The 27102-nt window shown below is 42.8% G+C and overlaps 1 protein-coding gene across 1 annotated transcript; it reads right to left on the reverse strand.

Annotated features, from left to right (window-relative positions):
* Positions 1-255: 255 nt before the first annotated feature.
* On the reverse strand, positions 256-27102 carry LOC137096981 (5-methylcytosine rRNA methyltransferase NSUN4-like). Its single transcript, XM_067467901.1, has 7 exons — positions 26963-27102; positions 26103-26236; positions 25225-25290; positions 23628-23782; positions 5186-5340; positions 3155-3279; positions 256-1375 (listed from the first exon to the last, which is right to left on the reverse strand). The coding sequence occupies exons 2-7, from the start codon at positions 26108-26110 to the stop codon at positions 1099-1101; spliced, it is 786 nt and encodes a 261-aa protein (XP_067324002.1). The 5' UTR covers positions 26111-26236; positions 26963-27102; the 3' UTR covers positions 256-1098.

Here is a 27102-nt window from a genome sequence, read left to right on the forward strand (position 1 = left end):
GGACAGGGCCTTCTCGGTAGTGGCCCCCCGCCTGTGGAATTTGCTCCCCGAGGAAATTAGGTCATCGTCATCCCTCCTCACCTTTAGAAAAAAGGTTAAAACATGGCTGTGGGACCAGGCCTTCGGGCAATCAGGTTAAAGGACAATTGATAATGTTTGACTATGGCATGGAAGAGGATTTGGATAAGTTAAGCGGAGTATTCATTAGTAGTTGGCTAGTTAAACAACCACCAGACGGGCAATAGCTAATCAGAGTGTAAGTATACTGTTTTAATCTTTATTTATTAATGTTCATGTTAATTGTTATATTTGTTATTCTGTATTCTGTATTCTATGATGCGGCATTGGATTATTGCCAATCGTAAGCCGCCTTGATTCCCCCCAGGGGTTGAGAGGGGCGGGGTAGAAAGGTTCGAAATAAATAAATAAATAAATAAATAAAATTAGTAGGGGTTGTCATTATATAAACAAATGACTTGTAAGCACATAAATATGTAATGCATATGTAACTCAGGTTGTGCATCCCTTATCCAAAATGCTTGGGACAAGTAGTGTTTTAGATATAGATTTCTTATATTTTGAAACACCTGTATTTGCATATATATACATGATGATAAACTCCCTGTGATATGATATTGAAGATTGAACCCAACTCTACATATTAAAATAATTTATGTTTCATCTATATCTTGCACACGTCGCCTGAAGATAATTGTAGAAAAAAACAGGGGAAATTGAGGAACAGAAAGTAAAAGCATCAGTATCTCAAACACCCATATGGCCAATTTCAGCATTTCGAATTCCAAATAAGGGATACCTAACCCGTATTCATAAAGCAGTACTGACCACAGTGATGACTATGTACTGTTTTACAAATGTCTGCAAATGTTGGGTAATGCTTGTGTAACAACCATCCTCTCCATGTCGGGTTAAGGATTATTTTCCACTGCATTCACAAAAATCAAGTAAGACATGTCCACAAATGTTGCTGATAATACAAGAAGTTTCAAGCGTTTTCGCAAATTGCATTTCAGCTTTAAATTTTAAAAGGCATTCAAAAAAATAGTTTCCCTTCTGTTGTGTCATGTACTGTCCATTCTAACTCATCCTGCGCAATTTACAAAAATACATGGGTCCAAAATTAGCTGTCAGGTGAGGAAGAACAAGTTCTCCAAATCTGCAATCTGGATAGAAAGAAAACGTGCTCTGGAACAACCTCCGAAAATAGCTCAAGTCTTCAACCTGTACTTCAATGTGATATTGGATTGCCAGTAATTCCACAGCTCTCTCAATCACATACTCATTCTGAAGCTGAGACAAGGAGCATGTTGAGTAGACCACTTCCCCTCCTGGCTTGGCAGCAAGGATTCCAGCTCTGGAAAAGAGGAAGAAGGAATGCGTATTGGAAGAGATAATGTTGCATTCGTCTTTGCAGAATTTTATTTTCTGAATTTCAATTTTCTAGTTTATCAAGGTTGTTCTGAATTCGGTTCTTCTCTTTCAAAGCCAATAAGGATTCTCTTTACCTCAGCCTCTACATCACTGCTAAAAATATTGAAACATATTGAATCTAGAATAGAACCCTGTGACGCACAGTCTGAGACCTTCTTAATGTTTGAAGCAGAGATCCTGATGACAATTCTTTAAGTATGGATTTCCAAGCAATTATGGATCTGTCTGATGGTGTTTCCATCTATTCCATATTTAGTCAGTTTGCTAATCACAATATCACCAACATATTACATGTCCGAACGCATCTCCCCCTATGAACCATCGCGGAGATTAAGATCCTCCGGGGAGGATCTGCTTTCCATCCTGCCATTTTCACAGGCACGATTGGTGGGGACAAGAGATAGGGCCTTCTCGGTGATTGCCCCCCGGCTATGGAACTCCCTTCCTTGTGAGATCAGATCGGCCCCCTCCTTCCTTCAGAAGGATGGTAAAAACTAGGCTGTGGGATCAAGCTTTCAGGACAGGGCAACAAAGCAGCAATAGGAAAGATTACCAGGCCAATTAGATTTGACGCAGATGACTAGGACAGTTTTAAATGGTGTATTTTAATATTTTGATAAATGTTTTTAATGCTTATGTATGCGTATATGAAGACTGCACTTTTACTTTCCCTCTTCCCTATCTTCCATTTCCTTTTCTTAAACTTATCTATCTACCTACCTACATATTTAACCACCAACTTTTTAAACCCCTAACTATTCCCTCCCCACCTCTATCCCTACCTATTTATATTCTAATTCTATACTATTTATCTAAATCTACTGATATTTTATTATAATTATGTATTCTATTCTATTTTTAAACCAAATAAAGATTACTTTTTAAAAATGTATGCATATATGAATTTGTGTCCCGGCATTTAATGTTAGCCGTATATATGCTGTGCTCCGCCCTGTGTCCCCTTCGGGGTGAGAAGGGCAGAATATAAATGTTTTAAATAAATAAATAAATAACAAAATGTTTTCACGAAATTCAGCTAAATTACATCCCACCATCTACAAAACAACACTGATAGATTAGTTCAGTGGTTTTCAACCTATGGGTCCCAAGGTGTTTTGGCCTACAACTCCCAGAAATCCCAGCCAGTTTACCAGCTGTTAGGATTTCTGGGAGTTGAAGGCCAAAACATCTGGGGACCCACAGGTTGAGAACCATGGAATTAGTTTGACAGGATTTGTTTGTGACTAACCCATGCTGGCACTTACTAACCACTGCATTGTAGAGCAGTGCTCCTTTCCTCCTCTCCCCAATATATTTTATATCATAATACATCATTAAAAAGTCTTTTACAAGAACCTAGAGTGGAGGCAGGACATTTCCGGTACATGAGGTAATTACATTAAGTTGAAGGTTCCAATTTGGCTAGAACCTCACCCAAGCTTTTAAATGAATCATTTGCCTTTCATATTTTTTTTATAATGGCAAATAAAATTATTGTAATCTCCAAGGAAATTAGGAAGAGAAGCATTAGAGAAGCAGTCTATCAATGGTATGCTAGTTATAGGCATGCAAAACATCTGTTCCAGCTACTAACATTGGATGAACCTCTTTACAAGTGTAAGACCAACCTACAGCATCGGACAATTTGCACAGATCAATATACACCATTCAAGATCAATATATATCACTCGAGGCCACTCACACAAGCAACTCCAGTTGTAGCCTGGGCAAGGCCTGACGCTCCCCTTTTCTCATGCGCATAAAGATGTTGTTTTCCTCTTCCCTGAGTGAGTGTCGATCATTTGTGCATGGCGCATCTACAAGCACCTACATAAAAAAGAAGAGAGATTTTACTCTAAAAATCCCATACAGAATGTTTCAGGAATACGCTGCAGGCAATCATTGATCTGAACATGGTTGAGCACATAGATATCAATGTGTAATAATAACAACACAGGCAACAAGATAGTGGGGGAATAGAAGTGCGTGTCTCTAGCTCATTCCACTTTCTTCCATCCCATGACATAATCTGTACTACTAGAAGTATTACTGTGTATTCAATAGTATTCACAGTGATTTTTCTAGTTCCTTAGTATTATGTCACTAAGGTTATTTTATTTAATATTCTGTAATATGTTATTCTAAATAAAAACAACAGGAAGGTGTTTTTGGAATAATAATAATAATAATAATAATAATAATAATAATAATTGCAGTGATGTTGACCGGTTCTATCTGCCTAGAAAGTCTGGTGGCAGAGGACTTTTGCAAGTAAAATAAGTCGAAGAAGAAAAACATGCCCTGGCAGAATATGTAAAGAAAATCCAAGAACCTGCTCTAATTGAAGTCAATAATCGGAAACTTCTCAAAGCACAGCAGACAAAGAATCAGTACAAGAAAACAGCACTACAAACCAGATCTGACAGCTGGCACAACAATGCACTGCATGGACAGTTCCTTGACAAAACTGAAGGAAAAGTTGATAAGGAGAAGACCTGGTTATGGCTCATGAATGGAACACTGAAGAAGGAGACAGAAAGCCTGATTCTTGCAGCCCAGGAACAACAAATGCCATTAAGACCAGGATTGAAAAATCAGCTGATGACCCAAAATGCAGACTGTGCAAGGAAGCTGATGAAACCATGGACCATATCCTCAGCTCTTGCGAGAAAATCGCACAAACGGACTACAAACAGAGGCACAACTTTATGGCTCAAATGATTTATGTCACAAGTACCACCTGCCAGTAGTAAAGAACTGGTGGGATCATAAACCTGCAAAGGTAGTGGAAAATGAACACACAAATATACTGTGGGACTGACAAAGTTTTGGAACACAATACGCCAGTCATCACTATTGTGAAAAAGAAAAAAGTTTGGTTCACTGATGTCATCATAGCAGGTGACAGTCGCATTAAGGAAAAACAACAGGAAAAACTCAACCGTTATCAAAACCTCAAAATCGAAATACAAAGGCTCTGGCATAAACCAGTCCAGGTGGTCCCAGGGGTCGTGCCAAAAAATCTCAGCCGGCATTTGGAAACAATAAACATTGACAAAATCACTATCTGCCAACTGCAAAAGTCCACCTTACTTGGATCTACACACATCATTTGAAAATACATCACACAGCCCTAGATACTTGGGAAGTGTTCAACTTGTGATTTTGTAATACGAAATCCAGCATATAGATCTCGTTTGCTGTGACATATTGTGGTTTTGTGTCAGAATAATAATAATAATAATAATAATAATAATAATAATAAACTTTATTTATAATCTGACCTCTCTCCCTGAAGGGACTCAGTTCAAAAACAGATATTCCAATTAGAATCAAATTCCAACATTCTCTGAATTAAAAACAATACACAAGACAACAGAATAGACATAGTTGTAAGCATAGGCCTTCTTGTCTACAGACACAAGAGAAAGAAAGCTTCAATAGACACAACAGAAAGAAAGATCAGTATCAACAGCTTAATTTATCCACATCTGAAAAAATATGTCTTTATCTAAGTCCTCCAGGATGACTCTATGGTATTCTTTGGCCAGAAGTCCTTCATATCAATAGGGTTTGCTACTATCAGCAGTTTTGCATATCCACACCTAGTCCAAAAATGTATCCTCTATAGATATGTGAGACTGCACATGATAAGGGGCCAATACTATTCTATACAAGAAAAGGGACAATTCTAAAGAGTTCATTCACGTAGTATTCCCCTGGTATTATTTACCCTGTCAAAAGTGCTTCTCTCCAGCTCACCCCACCTCCTTCCATCCCACGATGTAACCCGTACTACTTTTTGGAGCTCTTGTGGAAGGTATCCGTGAAGAATGTCATGCAGCCGACGAGTGCGAGAAGTTGAAAGATCATTGGCGGCCAGCTCTCCTATTGCAAAACAAAACGAGCAGCATAAACCAAAGTCAATTTAAAAAATGCAGGCTTTTCGATCACAAACCAAAATCTGCATATGGTTGGGATAAGATGGGTATGTAGTATAAATAGCATGGTCTAGTGGTCTGAGCACTGGACTATGACTCTGGAGACCAGGATTTGATTCTCTGTTTGACCATGGGAAACCACTGGGTGTCCCTGAGTGAGCCAGACACTCTCATCCTTAAATTAAAAACAACCTGAAAGTACAGCAAAACAACATTGATATAATAAACACATTTTCTCTTGTTATTGATTAGCTACAGTTTTGCCTAGTGCAAAGTGTAAAACCTACAAACGTTTCATGAATAACTAAAGAAATTAATAGTTACTAGCTGTGCCCTGCCACGCGTTGCTGTGGCCTATAGTAAAACTTATCAAAGTTGAGGTAGATATCTGGACTATTATGAAAGAGAGGTCCCTACCTATTCCTTCCCCCCTTTCCTCCCCCTTTCTCTTCTTTCTTCCTTCTCTACCTCTTTCTTTCTTTCCTTCTTTCACTACTTGGTTTCATCCTTCTCTCTTTCCTTCATTTCCTCCCCCTTTCTTCCTTTGCCTTTCTTCCCTCCCTGTTTGCTTCCTTCTTTCACTTTTTATTTCCTTTTATTTCACCACCATCATAACAATAACAATAATGCAATGCATTGCCTCTGGGACCTGACACCTCTCCCATTCCCCCTAAAAGGGTCTCATAGGAACAATAGCATCATCATAATAATAATAGAAATAACAACCTTTACCCGCCACGTGTTGCTGTGGCCAATCTTCCCTCTTTCTCTCCTTCTTTCCCTCCCTCTCTCCTTCCTTCCTTCCTTCCTTCCTTCCTTCCTTCCTTCCATCCATCCATCCATCCATCCATCCATCCTTCCCATCTTTCCTTCTCCTCTTCTTTCTCTATCTCTTTCCTTCCTTCCCCCTTTTTCTTTCTCTTCTGCTGTCTCTCTTTTCTTTCCTTCCATCTTTCCTTTTCTTTCCTTTTCTTCTTCCTCTAACTTTCCTTCCTTCCCCCTTTTTCTTTACCTCCCTTTCTCTTTCTTCCTTCTTTCCTTCTTTCCTGTCTTTCCTAGATTTTGACAGGGCGGGAAGGGGCGGGGTGGGGTTTGGAGGTGGCGTGAAGTAAAAGGAGGTAAGATTGGGACAGGGGAGTGATGGAGCGTGGGGTTGCGTGTGTGTGTGCGGCGGCGGGGGGAGTGATGGAGCGTGGGGTTGCGTGTGTGTGTGCGGTGGCGGGGGGAGTGATGGAGCGTGGAGTTGCGTGTGTGTGTGCGGCGGCGGAGGGAATGGGGTTGCGTGTGTGTGTGCGGCGGCGGGGGAGTGATGGAGCGTGGGGTTGCGTGTGTGCGGCAGGAGGTGTGTGTGTGCGGGAAGCGGCGCGGCGGGGCTTGGTTTCCGCAGAGGGAACGTTGGCCGGAAGGCCATGTGCACGCGCGATGGAACTTGCGGCTGGGCGCCAATGCGCATGCTCAGTTGTGTTGCCGTTTTGTGAGTGTGTTGTTGTGTTGTTTTTCATTTTGAGTAGATATGTTTGTACCTTGTGGGTTGTGTTATGGGCATGGGAATTTTGGTTACGTTTCGTTGGGGTTTTTTTGAGTTTCGTTCTTTTGTCGTTTTGTGAGTGTGTTGCTGTGTTGTTTTTCATTTTGGGTAGATATGTTTGTACCTTGTGGGTTGTGTTATGGGCACGGGGATTTTAGTTAAGTTTCGTTGGGGGATTTTTGAGTTTTGTTGTTTTGCCGTTTTGTGAGTGTGTTGTTGTGTTGTTTTTCATTTTGAGTAGATATGTTTGTACCTTGTGGGTTGTGTTATGGGCACGGTGATTTTGGTTAAGTTTCGTTGGGGGATTTTTGAGTTTTGTTGTTTTGCCGTTTTGTGAGTGTGTTGTTGTGTTGTTTTTCATTTTGAGTAGTTATGTTTGTACCTTGTGGGTTGTGTTATGGGCATGGGAATTTTGGTTAAGTTTCGTTGGGTGGTTTTTGAGTTTTGTTTCCTCGTTGGATGCCCCTAACAAATTTATATATATAAAGATAGGAACAGAAGAAACCGTTTTACACAGATTATCCATTTTACCCTGTACTGTGTGCACAGTGGGGTCTTTTCCAGCCTAACATGATATCAGAGATTGAAGCCAAGATTTTCTCCATGTAAAGCATGCAATCTGTCAAGAAAACCCATTCAATACGCATCTTTTCTATAGCATTTAAAAGTAAAGCAGAACTGCAGATATCAAATCCACTCACTAGGATGGAGTTCAGCCAAGAAAGGCAGAAGGAGGATTTTTTTAATGAATGTGTTTAAGAATACGTTGCTATATTGAAGTGGATGATCTCTTTCCTAGGCTGCAAATCGGCGGGCGCAGGAACAACAAGACAGGCAGTCAGGTTCTTTCAAGAAAGCAGTTTACTTAGAAGTCAAGCAGCTGCCTGGGTCGCCTCCTACGCAACATGGCGCCTGGTGGAAACGACACAGGCCTCAAGCCATGTGGCCCTTTTATACAGTCAAAGGGGTTCGGTTTAGGACCGCCCATTGGTTCAAAGTTGTGGTGCAGTTTAATAAACATCCAATCATCCCCTGCCACCCAAACATCCAATCACCACCCGCCACCCTTGCCAAGCCCCTCCCTAATCCCATACTGCCCCCTATCCCATGAGTACTGGTAACTTCCCCAACTTCCATTTTGTAGTTCCACCTTATTCCCCCATTTATTTATTTTTTTGTGTTCCCAAAACCCGTCCGACCTCGAAAGTCCAATTGTCTAGGGAAATTGGAAAAGCTCCCAGTAGATCATCCTATTAGACCAGTGGTCATTATCCTCCAAACAAAACATCAAATAACCGTCTTAACAATTCTACAAATGTGAAAATGACGTTATCATTTGAGTAAAACAATATAAACATTTTATGGATCCCTCCAAGTCTTACTGGGTTGAAACATAGCAACTTTTTCCACCGTTGGGGTCTGAATCATATACCTGGTACACATTTGCATGACTATGGGAGAACAACATAGTACAATGAAAAATACAAACAAGCCTAGCATAAAAATCATCAATATTTCTTTTATCCATGTTCCTGAGGGCAACCAATCGGTTAACCACGAGAAGGGGGACCATCCCAGATCTTCTTTTACATTGTCATTTATTAAGTTGTGTAACGTTTCAAGATCATCCTTAATGGTAGAGTTCAGGTTATGGAACCTAACTATGCACTGGGGCCCCACCATCTTACAGAAACCTCCTTTGCAGCCAGCAAATAGTCTAGAGCTACCTTTTGCTGCATAATCATCTGGCTTAACTCTTCAACTTCAGTCTGTAAGGCCCTTACAATCTCCCCAGTGGCGTTCACACTCTTCTCCAATCTACAGGTGAGGCCTAAAATACTCCTCCTATTTTCCTGAGAGATGATCCCTGGATAGGACCCGAGCGTCAGAATCCCAGTGAGTAATCCTCCAATCACCCTTGCCCCCTCTGAGTAGGACAAACCTTGTCCTATTATAACCTCGTCCGAGCACCCTGCCCCTAGGGGCCCTGTTTGGTAAGTTGTCCTCCTTTTCCGTGCTCGGGGTCCGGTGGATATCTTTCCTGTGAGGTGTAGAACCCGGACTGGGAAAGTCAGGTATCCAATGCCGGCACACTGATATTTCCCAGGATGGTATTTAGTAGCCCATTTATCAAAGAAAAACCATAAGTTGGGATCTCTTATCCACCATACATTTATAGGGTCCGGAAAGATTCTTACTTGGGAAGTGTATTGAAAATTTGGATATATCTCTTTCCATTCGGACTCATTTAGAAAATCCGAGAGATTATTAGTGTCATTAAGGTATGAGTAGTTGTATGTACCATGGAGAAAGAAACGATCTCTACAGGCACTATAGTTCCCCATTTCATCAAAAATCCTTTGTATCCCCCTGGCAAAACTTGGTTGTTTTTCTTTTGTGCCAAAACAGAAACACAACCCTCTGGTGGCTTTTCGGAATCTAATCAGTGTACTCCTATCGTTTCCCGCCCTATTGGAAATATTAGTAAATAGCCCTGGGGGCTGATTATTGTTTATTCGGTATAAGTCGTCCAAGACTGGTTGGGGTTCATTAAACACATCAGGGAGAAAGGCAAAATCCCCTACCCTCCGGGGGTGCTCATAAATCAGTGTCACATTTTTCCCATGTACCTTGAACATTTCGCTGGCATGAAGAGTAAACCAATTCCCAAGGGTCGGTACAAACATGCTAAACAACACTATAAACCCAAACACCGTTCTCCGTCCCACCGGCCCTCTAGTCTCCCTCCTTCCCATGAAGACATTTTTCCACCAACTCCAGGAGAATGCTTTCGGTGGGCCACGCTGGGACATACTTGACCAACGGCGTTCTGTTGTTCCCGAAGGGGTCAGCTTCATGGCCTTGTTGTCCCCTTAGGGTGTTGCCGGACAATCCTGAGTCTTAATCCACTCGGATCGGTTCCTCCTACCCTCCACGTAGGTGGGGCTTGCTTTATGCGGGTATAATGAATCCAGGGTTTAATCTCCCTAACTTTTACTGCGGTTGGGGTTGACAATATCACCATATATGGCCCTCTCCACTTTGGCCCCAAAGGGTCAATCTTCCATTCCTTTACTAAAATCTCGTCACCTGGTGAAAAACAATGCAGAGGTGTGGTAGGATAAGGAGGATGGAGATCTGCAACATATTGAGCTAACTTTTCCAATTGCTTTCCCAAAGCTCGTAACTGTCCCTCCGTTTGCTCTTCTCCTACTACATGGGCCTCTGCCCCTTGCATTAAAATGTTTCTCAAATTGAGTGGAGGTCTCCCATACAGCCTTTCATAAGGAGACAGTCCTGTCCTCCGGTGCGGAGTACACCTGACTGTTAGCAATGCCATTGGCAGGGCGACTGGCCATTGTAGCCCAGTCTCTTGGCAAATTTTGGAAATTGCTGACTTTAAAGTCCTATTCATCCTTTCAACCTTAGCTGATGATTGAGGTCTATACGCGCAATGCAATTTCCACTTTGTTCCTAATAGGACGGCCAATCCCTGTATGGTTTTATGGACAAAAGCTGGGCCATTATCTGAGCCAATCTGCAGGGGTATTCCAAATCGAGGAATAATGTCTCTTAGGAGGGCCCTGGACACCTCGACAGCCTTTTCAGTTCGGGTGGGGTAGGCCTCTACCCACCCGGTATAAGTATCTACAAACACCAGCAGGTATCGGAGCCCCCGATGAGAGGACATCTCCGTAAAGTCAACAACCAGTGCCTCGAAAGGGGTTCCCCCAGTATGCTGGATCCCAGGAGGTTGCAAAGGTCCTTGTCTTGGATTGTTTTTGGCACATGTCCAACATCTCATGGCGGCTGCCCTGGACAGACTGTGTAGCCCGTTGATGTATAGCTGTCTCTCGAGGAGTTTCGCTAGGGAACCTTTTCCTAAGTGTGTAGTATGATGTGCCTGTTGAACTATGTGCCATGCCATGTTTTTAGGAACATAGACACGGTGGTCTGGCATCACGATCACTGAATCTTCCCATTGTCCTCCTTCTGTGAGAGCCCACTCCTCCTCCTCCTTTGTGTATTGAAATCTTTCTAAAGGGAAGTATCGGTTCTACATACTGCCACCCTTCCTTGTACAGTACCCTGCCGAGCGGCTTCCTTTGCGGCCAAATCCGCCTGGCGATTTCCTCTTGTGACCGCATCTTCCCCTCTTTGGTGGCCCTTACAGTGCATCACCGCTACCCGATCCGGATCCCAGACCGCCTCCAGGAGAGCTACAATCTCACCCGCATACTTTACGCCCTTTCCAGCCGACGTTAGGAGTCCCCGCTCCTTGTACAATGCCCCGTGGGCATGCAGTGTGGTGAATGCATACTTGGAATCTGTGTAGACATTGACCCGCTTTCCTTTCGCCAACTGTAGAGCTCGGGTCAAGGCCACAAGCTCCGCTTTTTGAGCTGAGGTCCCCGGAGGTAGAGGCTCTGCTTCCAGGACCTCCCCTCCCTCCTGGACAACAGCATATCCTGCTCGCCTCTCACCACTCTCAATGAAGCTGCTACCATCAGTGTATAGGGTCAAGTCTACTTTAGACAACGGCACATCCTTTAAGTCTGGCCGGCTGGAATATACCTGTTCCATCACTTGAGTGCATTGGTGAGTTGTTTCATCCCCTGGGACAGGTAACAGGGTGGCCGGGTTTAGGGAGGCATAGGTCTCAAGGGTCACCATTGGATTATTACACAGGACCCCCTCATACTTAGTCAATCTCTCGTTCGTGAGCCATCGAGGTCCCTTTGTATCTAGTAATGCCTTAACATGGTGTGGTACCCTTACGGTCAGCGGCTGTCCTACGGTCAGTTTACTAGCTTCCTTGATCAGGTCGACGGTTGCCGCCACCGCCCTTAGGCAAGGGGGCAACCCTTGGGCCACTGTATCTAACTGCTTAGACAAATATGCTACCGGCCGCTGCCAAGATCCTAATTTCTGTGTAAGGACACCCATAGCCACTCCATCCTTTTCAGAGACGAATAGGACAAAGGGTTTTTCCACATCTGGCAGTCCGAGGGCCGGCGAAGTCATCAAAGCCTCCTTCAGTCTCTCGAACGCCTCCTGGCACCCCGGGGTCCATTTGAATGCGTCTTCTCTTCCCCCTCTCGTAGCCTGATATAGAGGTTTGGCAATTGCGGCATACCCAGGGATCCACTGACGCAACTTCCACCACCACGGGGGGTACGTTCTTTGCCAGCCCAGGTGGATTGTCCTCGGCCCAGACCGCTGGGGTCCTATCCCATGGCCACTCTTGTATACTGGAGCTGTCTCCGGGGTTCCCCTCCTTTGCAATCATCAGTCTCCATTCCTCTTCCATTGGCAGAGTCAATTCCATCTGGCCCCCTTCTAAAAACTGAATCTGCGCTTGAAGCTTACTCAAAATGTCCCTTCCCAATAGGGACACTGGGCAATCTGGGTGGTACAACAGTCTATGCTTTACTTCATGACCTGCTAGGTTACAGGTCCTTTCCTGCAGAAACGGACAGCTTTGCATCTTTCCAGAAAGACCCACCACTCGAGTGGTGTAATCTGTAGGGGGGCTCACCATTTGGTTTACCACTGTCCGTTCTGCCCCAGTATCTACAAGAAAGTCCAATTGCTGGTTCCCGATTTTAACCTTGACCATCGGCTCCCCGGGATCCAGCAGTACAAGAACCTGGCCGCTTCATTCCTCCTCCTCTTCCTCCATGTCCACCCACTGATTCTCTTCTGAGACTATGGCGGCTGCTATCTCCTTCCTGGGGAATGGGACGTAGCTTCCGCGTCCCCTTCCTCGACCATTCCCTCTACCTCTTCCTTGACCCCCCCATATCCTTCTGGACTGGTCCCTCTACCTCCTGTCCCCTGCATTGTCCCTTCCAGTGCCCATATTTCTTACATCTGGCACACTGGTTCCAGTCCAACCGTACTCTGCCTCTCCCACGCCCCCGCCCCCTGGGCGCCTCAGGCTTCTCCATCATATTAACCAAAACCTTGTACCCTTCTTTCCTGTCCTTCTTTCTTTTCTCCTCCTCGACTTGATCTCTGGCCATATAGACTTGGTCCGCTATGGCCAGGAGTTCAGTCATAGATTTACCTATGAACCCTGGCTGTTTCTGTATCTTCCTTCTAATGTCATCCGCTGCCTGAGTAATGAATGACTGTTGTATCGCACGTTTCCCATTATCATCATCCAGATTGTATGGACTGTATTTTCTATATGCTTCTTCTAACCTTTCAAGAAATGCTGTGGGCGATTCAGACTTCTCCTGGCGTATCCCCTGGATTTTTAAAATGTTGGCTGGTCTCGGGGGCCCTCGCCTTACGGCCTTCACCAAAATCCCCTGGAAAACACTCAACCTCTGGCGATGGGCTACCTCCTGGTAGTTCCACTGCGGGTCTACCTCTTGGGGAAACTGCTGACGTCCCCATTCGGCCACATCAGTAGCGGCCGGCCTCCCTTCTACCTCTTGGGCAATTAGGCTTGCCTGATTTAAAATCTGCCTCCTTTCTTCGTTAGTGAAGAGGACCTGCAAAAGTTGTTTGCAGTCCTTCCAAGTGGGATTATGGGTGGACATTATTGTCTCTAAGAGATTTGCCATTGCCATCGGCTGTTCTGAGTAAGGAGGTGTAGAATTCTTCCAATTCAGGAGATCACTACTAGTAAATGGGACCACCTGAAAGAGGGATTGGACTGCGTCATTTTGTCCTAAGGCATAGACTTCCCTTATCGGGAATTCTCCCAATAAGTCCCCAATAGGCATATCTGCGCCTATTCCTTTTTTCAAAGCCTCCCTTGCTCGTGTAAGAGCCGGGCTTGCATCACTAGGCAGTCTCCGATTCACATACTTCTGCAATTCTTTAGAGAGGTCCCCATGAGGCCCAGATGGAGTAGGCCTCAAGGGAGTGCTATCATAAGGTGGCAAAGGCGGCGGACCCATATTTGGCGGAGCAAGGGGATCAAATTCTGCAACTACTGACTGTCCTGGGGACAAGTTGTGGGCCGCCGGAGGGGCCGTAGGTGGAGGTGGAGGACCTGGAAGTCCTGCCGGGATCCTCCTTCGAACCGCCTGGGGCCATTCTTCTTCTGTATCTGCCTCCAAGATCTTGGCTGGTTTTTGGCCTCCCTTTTTGCGTATAGCCATACACCTAAGCTTCTTACACTGCTGCACCCAGTCCGGATTCTGAGTCACTACAGTATCCCACGCATCTATGTAGATGAGCTGATCCGGATGATGTTCAGCACAATAGGCCTCAACCTGCCTAATCTTTTTTATATCCCAAGTTCCTTCTTCTGGCCACCCAAATGGAAAAGTCGGCCACTCATTAGTGCATAAATTCCTCAACCTATAGTCCTTAAAATCCTCTGGATCGGCCTGACTTGAAGCCGCCACAAATTTGTCAAAATTCCTCAACATGCATCCTAATGGGGTGTCCTTTTTTGAACCTTCCCCACCCATGGTTCCTACGCGGACCTTCCACCTTGGCCTGAGCACCCGGACACTCAACGGCATACGTCAGGAACCGCAAGGTTTTCAGTCCTTCCTCCCTTTTCCCTCCCTCAGGGAAACTTAGTGATCACCCTTCCTTTTCCCCCGGTACCGGCCCTATGTGTGTGTTCCCTAGTGTCTAACTTGACCACTATACTTGCCAGATTTCTGAAGACATCGGAACAACCTCTGCCCCTGGACTTTCCACCTGGATCCTCCCTGGACTGGTTTCTTGTGAACTTTTCGACTGCGATTGTCCTGGTTCGGGCCCAGCCCAAAGAGGGAAGCACCGCAACCGGTTATGCGGCGGTCGGGGGCCCCCTTCTTCTCGGCTCACGGTGGTTGCCTCCAGTCCCGGTCCCGGACCAGCAATCGGCCTGCCAACAGGGCCTGCCTTGTTGTTATCGGCCCTTCAAAGTAATCACGTCGAGGTCACCAAAAATGAAGTGGATGATCTCTTTCCTAGGCTGCAAATCGGCGGGCGCAGGAACAACAAGACAGGCAGTCAGGTTCTTTCAAGAAAGCAGTTTACTTAGAAGTCAAGCAGCTGCCTGGGTCGCCTCCTACGCAACATGGCGCCTGGTGGAAACGACACAGGCCTCAAGCCATGTGGCCCTTTTATACAGTCAAAGGGGTTCGGTTTAGGACCGCCCATTGGTTCAAAGTTGTGGTGCAGTTTAATAAACATCCAATCATCCCCTGCCACCCAAACATCCAATCACCACCCGCCACCCTTGCCAAGCCCCTCCCTAATCCCATACTGCCCCCTATCCCATGAGTACTGGTAACTTCCCCAACTTCCATTTTGTAGTTCCACCTTAATATTGCTAACTCTGAAAGTCCTACAATGACCAAAGAGGAAGAGACTTTGTACAGAACATAACTACTATAGTAGTGTTAGTTTTATTCAATGCTTAGGCCACAGGTCTTTCACATATAAGGCAAACAAATAAATACATGAAAACCAGATTATTAAAATACACCATTAAAATCCTATATAAACCATTAAAGTGCTACATATATAAATGGCAAGATGCCCTTAAAATACTACATAAGATATTGTATAATTAAAAACCAGGAAAACCAAGCAAATACAGCATTATTAAAACTTAAGCAGGGAACACCTTGGATATAAACAGCCACTATTAGTTAGAAACATCCCCAGCACAGTCAACTACAATATCAGAAATTAGTTTTGCCAGGGCAAAAAAGGAAACCTTGTGTGTAACCACAGGATTACTGTCAGCCAAAAGGTAGAAAATCTTTCCTAACACAGTATTGGTTTGAAGGAAGTAAAGACTAGGCCCCAGGATTTTAGTTCTTGGCTCAGAATACAGAGGGCAAAAAACAAATAGTGAGGCAAATCCTCAGTTTCCGGGGCCCCGCTGTAGGGGCAAAAACCAAAAAGATAATCCACAAATCCAAAATCCAAGAGCAGATTGCCCCTTCCCAAGGAGGGCGAGGAAGGACACCACGAAAGTTGAATCTTTAAAACTGCAAAATGCTATTTATTGCGCAGCTGAAGCAATAGTGACAAACATGCATATGGGTATGCAATAAAGGGGTTTGTCCAACCTAAAGTTGGTTACATTGATTATTTATGACTTTCATTAAAACAGTTCGATTGGTACATAGAAATCAATCATCTCATTGGTTCCCAAAGACAAATCATTTCATTGGTCTAAGTTAGCTATGCAGTTGTTCATTAGTTGTTTGTGATTTTGATTGACATTATAGCACACGTGGGATCCTAACAATGGCACAACTATAATATAACTATGGTCCATTGTTCTCTGACCATGACTGTATCTTATCTGTTAGTCTGTTGCAAACATGGCTTCAGAGCGACTGGGAAACTTGGGGGTTCTATCTAGCAAACAGCTAGCTGGTTTTGTCCGGATATGTTGTTACCCTTGAATAGTAACTTCTTCTTTGGAGCACTGATTTCTCAAACAATCAGCATTTTCTGTGAACAAAGGCCTACTGCAGAAATAGGCCAATATGGCAGTAAATCATGACATATGGGCATTGGGAATATATCTGAAAATTCGCTTTTTAAAACCACGTCCCCTCCATTCCACACTTTTTTTCTTTTTTGCTGAGATGAAATCTTTTCAGCGAAGCAAATCAAGCAGGTTTTACAAAAGCAGAGCAAAGAAGCAGTTAATCTTATTGCTGCACAATGACCCCTTATTTTTGACCAATCATTTGTGTCCACTTGGGATGTTTCTTTCACCCTAAGGATGTATATTCTGTTGTCATCCTAACTGGGTTGACATCCAAGAGTTCTATCTGTTCAGTCTTTTTAGGGGCCAAGGCTGAGGGCAGCGTAACTCTACAAGCACATGTTATCAAAGTGAAGCAACACAATAATATCAACAGCATCATGATAATTGCAATTTTAGACATGACTAAATCTTTTAACCATTGCAAGTCAAGCACCCATGATGTGAGCCACCCCTGCTAATCTGAGTCTTCAGTGTATGTGAAACTGATTGCATTGACTATTTGGTGTATCTTGGAAACATTCTCATTTTGCAACAAAATGCATAGACCTCCTTCTCTGAACAGGTGGTCTACTGTCAATCTGTGTTGCATTCGGTTGTCTTATTTGGAGGGATTCCAATCTTTATTATGTAGTTTGCCAGTTTCTCTAGTTGCGCAGAAATGCGCCAGTTAGTGCTATTCCAATCTATGGAAACAAGATTGCACCAATTCTTTGTGATTCTGCCAAGTATGTATTGTCAGTGTTGTGTCACTGTGTGCTCCTTAAACTCTGGCCCATCCATATTGTTTTGTCTCATGCCCCAAGTGGCTGTTGTATATCAAAGAATCTCAATCTCGCAGGAATCAGGGATTTCAGTTGCACATGTGCCATTCCAGACTGGGGCAGTATCTTTCCTTTCTGCCCAACTTCTGCAAATACAATAGTGTCCTGGCCAATCTTGCCAGCGACTTTGTATGCATGTTGCAATGTAATGCGGAATCGTCTGCACATTTCAAATTCTATTTGGTTGTATATGTCTGTGTCCTGTATATCTGACAGGAGTACAGTAATGTCACATCTAGGGTATTGTCCCACTTGGACATGGGGCATGGTAAGATGTCTTTGTAAGTGATGTTTGGGCTGAGCTAAGTGGTGCACAAAGGTGTACAAAAGGGTCAAGGGGGATGAAGACCTCCCCTTCTTCAAAATGAATTAACTGGGGTCATCTGTATGATCAGTTGTCTGTTGTGTGGTGTTTGGAAAGCGGGCTGATTGTAAGTAACATACCCAACAGTCCCATGCTTGTAATTTTTTTTTTCTGCAATTGCATTTACCAACTGGTGGAGTGTGTCCTTCTCCCATCCTACTGTAATGGGGTGTGGCATCAGGCTGTAAATGACATCATCTCTGGCTCTTTCCAAAACATAATTCTAAACACTTGGCTGAAATAGCACAAACAAATGAAAGCTTATCAAGCTAGCAATCAAAACTAAACGGTAACAATAACCACTTTAACCATTCAGCAACATAAATCAATCAATTTGAGAAAGGATATAGTCTTCAGTAAAATTTTGATCAAGTCCAGTTCTTGCTGTCAGCGGCCCAAATGTGGCCATGCACATATGTATCAAATCCAGTCCTCATCAGACCCAAATGTGGCTGCACACATCTGTATCCAACTTTCATGTCCTTTCAGTCTCTGGCATACAAAAGCAATCTGAGTCAAACTGGGGGTGTGTTCCCCTTCTTGATTGAAGAAATGAGTCTACTAAATTCCAGATAATGTGAAGAAAGTCTCTAAGTCCAAAAAGTCTCTGTATCCAGCAAAGTATCTAGTCTCTAAAGTGTAAAGAAAGTCTGTATCCAGGAAAGTCTGTAAAATAAAATCTTCATATCTCACAAGTCTTTAGCTCATCCTACCCAGTTGGTGGTGGTTTGGCTCCTGCGTTTTGCACTCCTGATTTGGGTGGGCTTGGTTCCTGTGTTTTGGACTCCCATTAGGCTTTCCAGGCTGGCAGTGGTGCCTTTCAGGTCTCGCTCTACCCAGTTGGTGGTGGTTCGGGTAGGCTTGGCTTTCCAGGATGGCAGTGGTGCCTTTCGGATATCCAATTTAGGAACAGAGTCTCATCCAATTTTAGGAATTGGGTCCCATACAGGAGCTCAGGAGCTGAAAGAGATAAGCAGAAAGATAGTGAGAGGAAAGGGGGAGGGGGATACTGATTACCCATCTGTTGAAGTCTTTTTGGCCAGTTCTGTCGTCAGCTCCATCAACATCCTTCGCTTCTATATCCATTGGCAGGCCTCTACGATCTCCCACTCCGAAGTCCTCTCGACCAATCTCCATCCTTTTTAAACAATTCTCCACGGTTTTCCCCACAATTCATCTCACGGTTCCTCTCCACGATTTATCTCATAGTTCCTCCATCCATCTGCTGTAAGCAATCCTTTAGCAATGTATACTGGCACTCTCGGTTGCCCATTCCATCTGCGACCTGCTTTTCCAACTTAATCAAAACAGTAAACTGTAAAAATGTCTCTTGAGCTGTTAACTGGCAATGTCTCTCAAATTTGGCAAAAATCTCTGGGGCCTTTTGCTAGGCATTGTCTCTTAAATCTGGCAAAAATCTCTGGGCAAGCTGCCCTATCTACCTGTTGTAATGTCCCGTTCCAGAATTACCTCTTTCAGTAACTTTGTAGAGGAATTTGGGCCAAAGTAGCAAAATTTGTAGAGGTACTTTGCCCTATGTTTGAAGAAAAGCTGTGAAGTTAGTCACTTTGGGCTAAGAACTATAACTCATGTCCAACGTTATTGTATCCACATAAAAAATCAATTCTGCTGTCAAAATCAATTATAAGGTTTCTTTTGAACTAAATATCAAACAAAAAAAACAATGTAAAGAGTTATGTTATTTCTAACATAAAAGTATTATAGTCATTTCATAGCCATCTGAAGAAAAGGCCATCCTCCAATGACAACAGAGGATAGGGAAGGAGGGGTTGGATTCTCCTTCAAACCAAAAACTTTCTGGCACAAAGCAATTTTAAACACGAATCCTGTGCCTCTTTCCAAGAAAAGGTTGCTGGGAAACAAAATAAAACTTTTGTCAGGAACGACTTGAGAAACTGCAAGTCGCTTCTGGTGTAAGAGAATTGGCTGTCTGCAAGGTCGTTGCCCAGGGGACGCCCGGATGATTTGATGTTTTTATCATCCCTGTGGGAGGCCTCCCCCACGTCCCCGCAATGGGGAGCTGGTGTTGATAGAGGGAGCTCAGTCCTGCTGGCACAGGGGTTTAACCCACTGTGCCACCGGGGCACCTTGAGGATACTTGCCATAGATGCAGGCAAAACATCAGGAAAGAATGCTTCTGGAACATGTGAAAAACTTATAACAACCCAAACTTTAAACTTTGTCCACACACAGATGTAACTTTCCCCTTTCGGCACAAGCCTCAAAATGTCCCAACCTGCAAGGAGTTAATGTCCAACAGCAGTTCATAAAGGAAGGGAGGGCAAAATGAAGCATTTTCCCCTTTGAACCAGAAAGCTACAAGGAGCTCTGGTAAGCATTCATAAATTTGAACACAAAAAATCTAAAACGGTATTAGATACTTTTAAAATGTACCATTCATAACCATTGTTCTCTCTTCTGCCAGAGAATGGCACGAGAACACCATGTTCTTTTCAGTTATCTCTCTTCTGGCTCTGTAAAGCAGGAGCCCTCCACATAGCATCCATTTTAAAACAGCTCTTAAAAAAACATTTTAAAACTCCGGCACATGATATCACTCTCTCATGACATACAGTTGCTTTAAACATAAGAATTATTTCCATTTTCTTGAGCAAAAATAAAGTTAGAACTTCATTTTTTAAAAATGCACTCTTAAAATACAGTCAATTTCATTTGATCTCATCCTGGCTGGTACCAATCTAAGTTCTTATCTCTATAACATACTGTACATTCAGGGCATTGTAAAACATCAGTATCTAACAGTTCTTAAACAGCCTGCTTTTAAACATTTTTAACACAGACAATGAGTTTCTATCAGTCTTCAAATTTTCATTTTGATGTGCCCTGGCCTCTTTCAGTGCTTGAAAAACTCTTTTGGCCAGTCACAACCCTCTTCACAAAAAAGCCCTTGACATCAGGTTTTTGCTCTTTTTTTCCCACACAGTTATTTATACAGCCCATGCGGGCAAATTTTCATGTTTTCAAAAGATACATATTCATAATGCAAGACTTATTTTTTCCATAGACACAGAACAAATCAGGATTTTTAACCATTTCAGAAAATGTGACATCGCATAATATTCATTCTCCAAATTCACACACATACAGCTGGTTAGTGATTAGTGGTTAGGCCCTTTTACACATTCACACACAAAGAGAGAAACCTCGTTCACACACATAAACATAAAAATTCAAAACAATTATTGAAAACATCAAACTTTTAAAGATCACCCATTTTGTCATAATACACATTCTTCTTACATTTTAAGAACATAGCTTTTCAAATTGCAGCATTAGGGGTGTGTTGCTAAATATCAAAAGACACATTTCGAACATAAATTCATTTCCCACAATTAACATTCTATATTTACTTTTCAACTCAACATGTCTGAGTGTCTCTCGCTCCCAGCCTTCATTTCATCAATGGAATATACAGAATCTCAAACTCAGTCCCGTGTCATTTTGGCACACATACAAGGTCAAAATAGCCAAATCACCTGCCAACTTTTCAGGCAGTCTTACTTTTTATATATTTTTTTTTCCGTGCCAAAGTTCAGGACACAAAGCTCTCTTTTGACACATCATTGTATTCCACATTCCTATCTTCTTCCAAGCACTTGAACAACGAGTCCCCCCATTTGAAACAACAATAATCCATCTACACAAGACAGTTCTCATTTTCTCTTTAAAATCTTTTCATTCAGCACTCTTGGAAAACTAAATAGAGTACTCATTCTTTTTACACAGCGGTGCTTGCACAAATCTCAACCCAGTGTTGCAACACATAGATACACACACGATTTCGTGGAATCTTTGCTGCCACTCACTCAAGATCACATATGCACATCACAAATACCTCCAGCAACACAAGGTCTCACAGAACCTAGTTTCCAGGGAATTTCACACAATTGACAATTCCCAGGGAGTATTACATAATTTTCTCAAATCTTTTTCACAAATCGGGAATTGATTCTTCAGAGGCATCTGTCCACTCTCCCACACAGCTCTAGTCCAAAGTCCCATACTGACTGACTGCGTCTATAGGTGACTTCCTCGGGGTTTTGATGGTAAAAGGAAGCCAGTGCTACTGTGCGACAGAAGCCACTTTGGAGCTTGTGGAAGCTACAGAGGGCTAAAAATACAAGAATCATGCCTTTTATAAATTCTCACTGCTCCTGTCACCTTTGACTCAAGGAAACACAAATACTATCTCTCCTTTTCAAACAGGTAACTAAAATCCAAAGCTTTTTGCAGAAAATTCAAATCACACAACACAACACCAAAACAGCTTCTCTCATTCTTTCCTTTCCAGAATCCCTGAGGCGAAGCCCTCTCCAGCCTCAGAATGCACACTCAAGAGTTAACACAGTACCTTTGCAACCAAATCAGCATCTCAACACAATTTAACAGTTTACAATAATATTTAAATCAATACAGATGAATGCAATTCATCAATAACATTTGCAAGGTTTGAATATTTTTAGTACATTTGAAATCTCAACATTTGCAATACATTTCAACACAAAAGTTTAAGACATCAACATTAGTAAAAAAACATCAGCATAGGCAGTTTGTCATTTCATTTTTTTTTAACTCGACATCACATCAATCTTAAATCCCCCACATAAGTGTGGAAACAAGACATTTAGACAGGTGGTGTGAAGACAAGACAGCCTTGTGCACATGGAAACGCACACACAAGTGGCCATTCACCCCACGTTCCTATAGGATTTCGGCTGGGTTTTGTTTGATGGATTTTTTTTTTCTCCAGCCAGTACTGAAAGTTAGTTCCTTTGGGAAGTGGAGTCAGAGCATCCGAGTCCACTCTCCCCCACACTCTAGTCCAAAGGATGTTTTGTTACTGCAGCTAATAGAAACTTCCCGCTAACTATACGAGTGTGGTCTCAACAATTCACTTCATCTCATAGCTTCAACAAATTCGATTCATCTCATACTTACCCTTCCCCGAAGCTTTTGCAGTAATTCAACCAGGCTCGGCCCACTCTTGGGCGGCAAGCCAACAGACGGAGATCCGGCGGCTGGGCCCAAGCACACACGCAGATGACTCCTTCCCTTCTCTTGCCGCCAAGAGATAAGCACCTGAGCCGGAGGCCCCAAATGCCTCTCTCGGCTAGTGCCTTCCAAAAAGAACGCCCTCAAATATGCAACATCTCGGTGGAACCTCCAGAAAATGTAGGGGCAAAAACCAAAAAGATAATCCACAAATCCAAAATCCAAGAGCAGATTGCCCCTTCCCAAGGAGGGCGAGGAAGGACACCACGAAAGTTGAATCTTTAAAACTGCAAAATGCTATTTATTGCGCAGCTGAAGCAATAGTGACAAACATGCATATGGGTATGCAATAAAGGGGTTTGTCCAACCTAAAGTTGGTTACATTGATTATTTATGACTTTCATTAAAACAGTTCGATTGGTACATAGAAATCAATCATCTCATTGGTTCCCAAAGACAAATCATTTCATTGGTCTAAGTTAGCTATGCAGTTGTTCATTAGTTGTTTGTGATTTTGATTGACATTATAGCACACGTGGGATCCTAACAATGGCACAACTATAATATAACTATGGTCCATTGTTCTCTGACCATGACTGTATCTTATCTGTTAGTCTGTTGCAAACATGGCTTCAGAGCGACTGGGAAACTTGGGGGTTCTATCTAGCAAACAGCTAGCTGGTTTTGTCCGGATATGTTGTTACCCTTGAATAGTAACTTCTTCTTTGGAGCACTGATTTCTCAAACAATCAGCATTTTCTGTGAACAAAGGCCTACTGCAGAAATAGGCCAATATGGCAGTAAATCATGACATATGGGCATTGGGAATATATCTGAAAATTCGCTTTTTAAAACCACGTCCCCTCCACCGCAAACACATAAACAAAGACTCAGAGGCGTCTATATACTATAGAGATGGCTGTCCACCACACTTGTTTTTCTTGTTTCTAACTGGTCCCATTAACACCACATGAGTACCACATGAGCACACAGAGAGGAAAATAATGTTACTTACGACAACACCCAGTCTGTAGAAGGGCTAATGTCTTCCCTCCAGGTGCTGCACAAAGATCAAGAACTAAGTCATTCGGCTGTATATTGAGAGCCAAGACAGGCAAGATTGATGCAGCATCGAGGAGATAATAGCCCAGGATTCCTATCACATCTGGCCTACAAAGGAAGCAAACGCATGAAGCTTAAATACGCAGTAGATATAATAAGGCTTGAGTTCTACAGTGACTTCCACTTAAAGTCACTGAATGCATAGAAGAACAGTAGATTTCCAAAATGTTCCAGGCTCCAGCCTTGGCATTTCCAGGTACAGTGGGAAAAGGCAAATGCTAGAGAGTTACTATCTTCCCCCAACACACCATATTTGCTGTATGAGATAGCTCTCATTCTACCCCATGGCACGACCAGTCCAAGTGAGATTGTGAACATACAAACGAGAGCACAGTATACTACACTTCAGACCATCCTGCTCCATAATACCTGTTCTCCTGGGGTGGGGGGAGAGAAATTGTTTACAGTCCACATTTACAAATTGGAAAAGATCTAAATCAAAAGTCGGGCACATTAAGAATTTGAAAACAAGGAATACAAGTGTTATTATTGACAGCAACCAGAGAACTCAGGATATGCTTTCAAGACGCATACAGCAAGCCTTTAAGGCAGTGTTTGTCAACCTGGAGGTCAGGAACCAGGGAGGTGGGGGGGCAAGGGCGTTTCAGAGAGGTCACCAAAGACCATGAGAAAACATATATTTCTGATGGTCTTAGGAACATCTTTGACAGAGAAGGTTGAAGATCTCTCCGCCTGGCCTTCTCTTTCTTTTTGGAAACAGACTGTGAATCCTCCCACCAAAAGCCCTCCTCTGCTGTGATTGGCTGACCTTTTAACCAAGGGGAGGACTGTTTCTGAGACTTCAAGTGGGGAGGGGAGAGCAGGTGTGCTCAGTGAATGGCAGCATGGTGTACATGTGTGGACGAGGGAGTGTGTGAGGCTGGAGGGAGGCTCGCACCAGCGAAATCCCTTCAAGGCATGGGGGTTCTGTATGGGATTTTTGGCCCAATTCTATCGTTGCTGTGGTTCAGAATGCTCTTTGAATGTAGGTGAACTATAAATCCCAGCAACTACAACTCCCAGATGACAAAATCAATCTCCTCCAACCCCGCCAGTATTCAAATCTGGGTGTATCAGATATTTGTGCCAAATTTGGTCCAGTGAATAAAAATACATCCTGCATATTTGATATTTGCATTACAATTCATAACAGTAGCAAAATTACAATTATGAAGTAGCAACGAAAATAATTTTATGGTTGGGGGTCACCATAACATGAGGAACTGTATTAAGAGGTTGCAGCATTAGGAAGGTTGAGAAACACTGCTTTAGGGTTTGGCTGCAGGACCATGTGCCATTATATAAAATACCCAGGAGATGGTGTTCCTGATATAAAATGACAAAATCAAGGTTTGCTTTTGGATTGTTTTCAAGATGTGGATTGTTGAGTCTGTGAATGCAGAATCCATGGATACAGAGAGCCAGATATATTTTTTGTAATATGACAAATATTTAAATGTCCCTTCCTTCAACACAAACAAACTACTCACTTGGCTGGATGAAAAGTGCTGATGTCTCCTTTGGGGAATGTATAGCATTTGTTGCTGCAGTCATAGCTGTGTGAAATTAAAGATGGATTTGTCATTACCATTCAGTTTTAACAATATGTCTTAGGCCAGTGGTTCCCAAAGTTGGAACCCCAGCCAAAAAAAAAAAAAAGAGTTCTGGAAATTATCTACAAAAGTAAACTTTCGAAACTCTGGACTTGGACTAGCCTTAACCAAAGCCCTGATTATTGGCTAGTGGTTTTGTTCATAGCAGTCTAAGAACATTTAGAGATCCAAGATTGATTATGCTTTTATGTTAAGCCACTTTGAGTCCCCTTCGGGGGAGATAAAGCAATGTTTAGAGGAGGAGGAGGAGGAGGAGGAGGAGGAGGAGGAGGAGGAGGAGGAGGAGGAGGAGGAGGAGGAGGAGGAGGAGGAGGAGGAGACGATGATGGTGATGATGGTGATGAACAAGCCATGTGATCATAGGAGAAGATTAGTAGGACAAACAAGTTGAATCCAGAGAAACATAAAAGAACAATAGTAGCAGAAAAGTAAAACAAGCAATCCATCTATGCTTAGAGTCAAGATAGGTTCAACAAGTGAAAAATAAAATGGTACCTCCTGCATTTCACATGCAAAGGCATAAATCATGTACAGAGACACAAAATTTGCTTGAGCTATAGTGATGTGAGAGCATCACCCATCATACCTGAGGACTGCAAATATTTGTTTGTAATATGTCAGTCCCTGTCATGCCTCCCTTCTTTTCTAAATTGCATCCGAGAGTGAGATCTTGATTATGAATATGAACTAATCCTTATAATATACTTGAAAAGAGTACAAAGAAAAATAGTAATAAAAAGAGAACTGAAGGTTACTTTATCATGCTCTGAGGAATGTTGGTTTTCACAAATGGAATTGCCCCCTGCTTCTTCAAAACCTTCACTATCACACTGTCCTCCTTCTCGACTTTGTTGAGAAACTGCACCAAACCTCCAGTAGAGATGTGACCCTTTAGAAGAAGAAAAACACAGTTGGATTACTATGATGGGATTGATTAATTTCATATTGTTTCCCCATCTAAGAACTAATAAATTACACTTCATTAGTAAAATACAAATAACTGTTTGAAACAAAACATTGCAACTGAACAATCTGTAACTAAATGTAACTGGCACTATAACTGTAAAAATTATTTTTAAAAACATTATTTTCCTAGTTCTGGTGGTATAAGCATTCATACACAAACCAACCTGCCTAATACATATTGTGCCCTTCAAAACTTCTATCCAGTTCTCAAAACTTCCCAGGTGGTAAGATTTGAGTCTTGTGTTCAACTGAAGCTGTCAAAAACACCTTGATTAACTCTTTGTTAGCAAAATGCCTGACATACAGCTAGTCCATTGAAAGAAATGCAGTCAGTACTCCACATCTACTGGGATTTGGGGCACAAGACTGCCACAACAGTAAAAAAAAAAAGAAAAGAAAACTCTTAAAAACAGAGAGAACCTCTCTAGGTTCTTCAGTAGTTCCCCAGGTTTTTGATCAGGCATGGGGACTTTAAACCCATGACAAAGTGACTCAGTAGTCAACTTCCAAAGGTTCACACCTAGAGATGCCTAGAGAGAATATTTGATCATATCTAGGAATAATCAAATTTGAACATGTCAAACCCACAAACATGTAAATATGACCCTGTTTAAGCATTTAAAGCATTTAAGGGTAAACAGGAGAGCACCTTGCATCCAATGTGGTCCTTAATGCTGACAGGAACCCCATACAACAAGCCTTTGTCCTTCTGTTTCTTCAGGTCCCTGAGTTGTTCCTCACAGCCATGAATGAAATCTGTCACACAGTTCACATCTCGGGTTACTTCAA

Source organism: Anolis sagrei, chromosome 4, assembly GCF_037176765.1.
Source record: "Anolis sagrei isolate rAnoSag1 chromosome 4, rAnoSag1.mat, whole genome shotgun sequence".
Classification (NCBI taxonomy): Eukaryota; Metazoa; Chordata; class Lepidosauria; order Squamata; family Dactyloidae; genus Anolis; species Anolis sagrei.

What these genes read in the sequence shown, in the direction of transcription:
- LOC137096981 (XM_067467901.1), bottom strand. An exon ending in AGCACTTTTCATCCAGCCAA is followed by an intron (nt 23,783 to 25,224) that starts GTGAGTAGTTTG and finishes CTTCCTTTGTAG; the next exon opens with GCCAGATGTGATAGGAATCC. An exon ending in AGAGAAGCACTTTTGACAGG is followed by an intron (nt 3,280 to 5,185) that starts GTAAATAATACC and finishes TTTTTTATGTAG; the next exon opens with GTGCTTGTAGATGCGCCATG.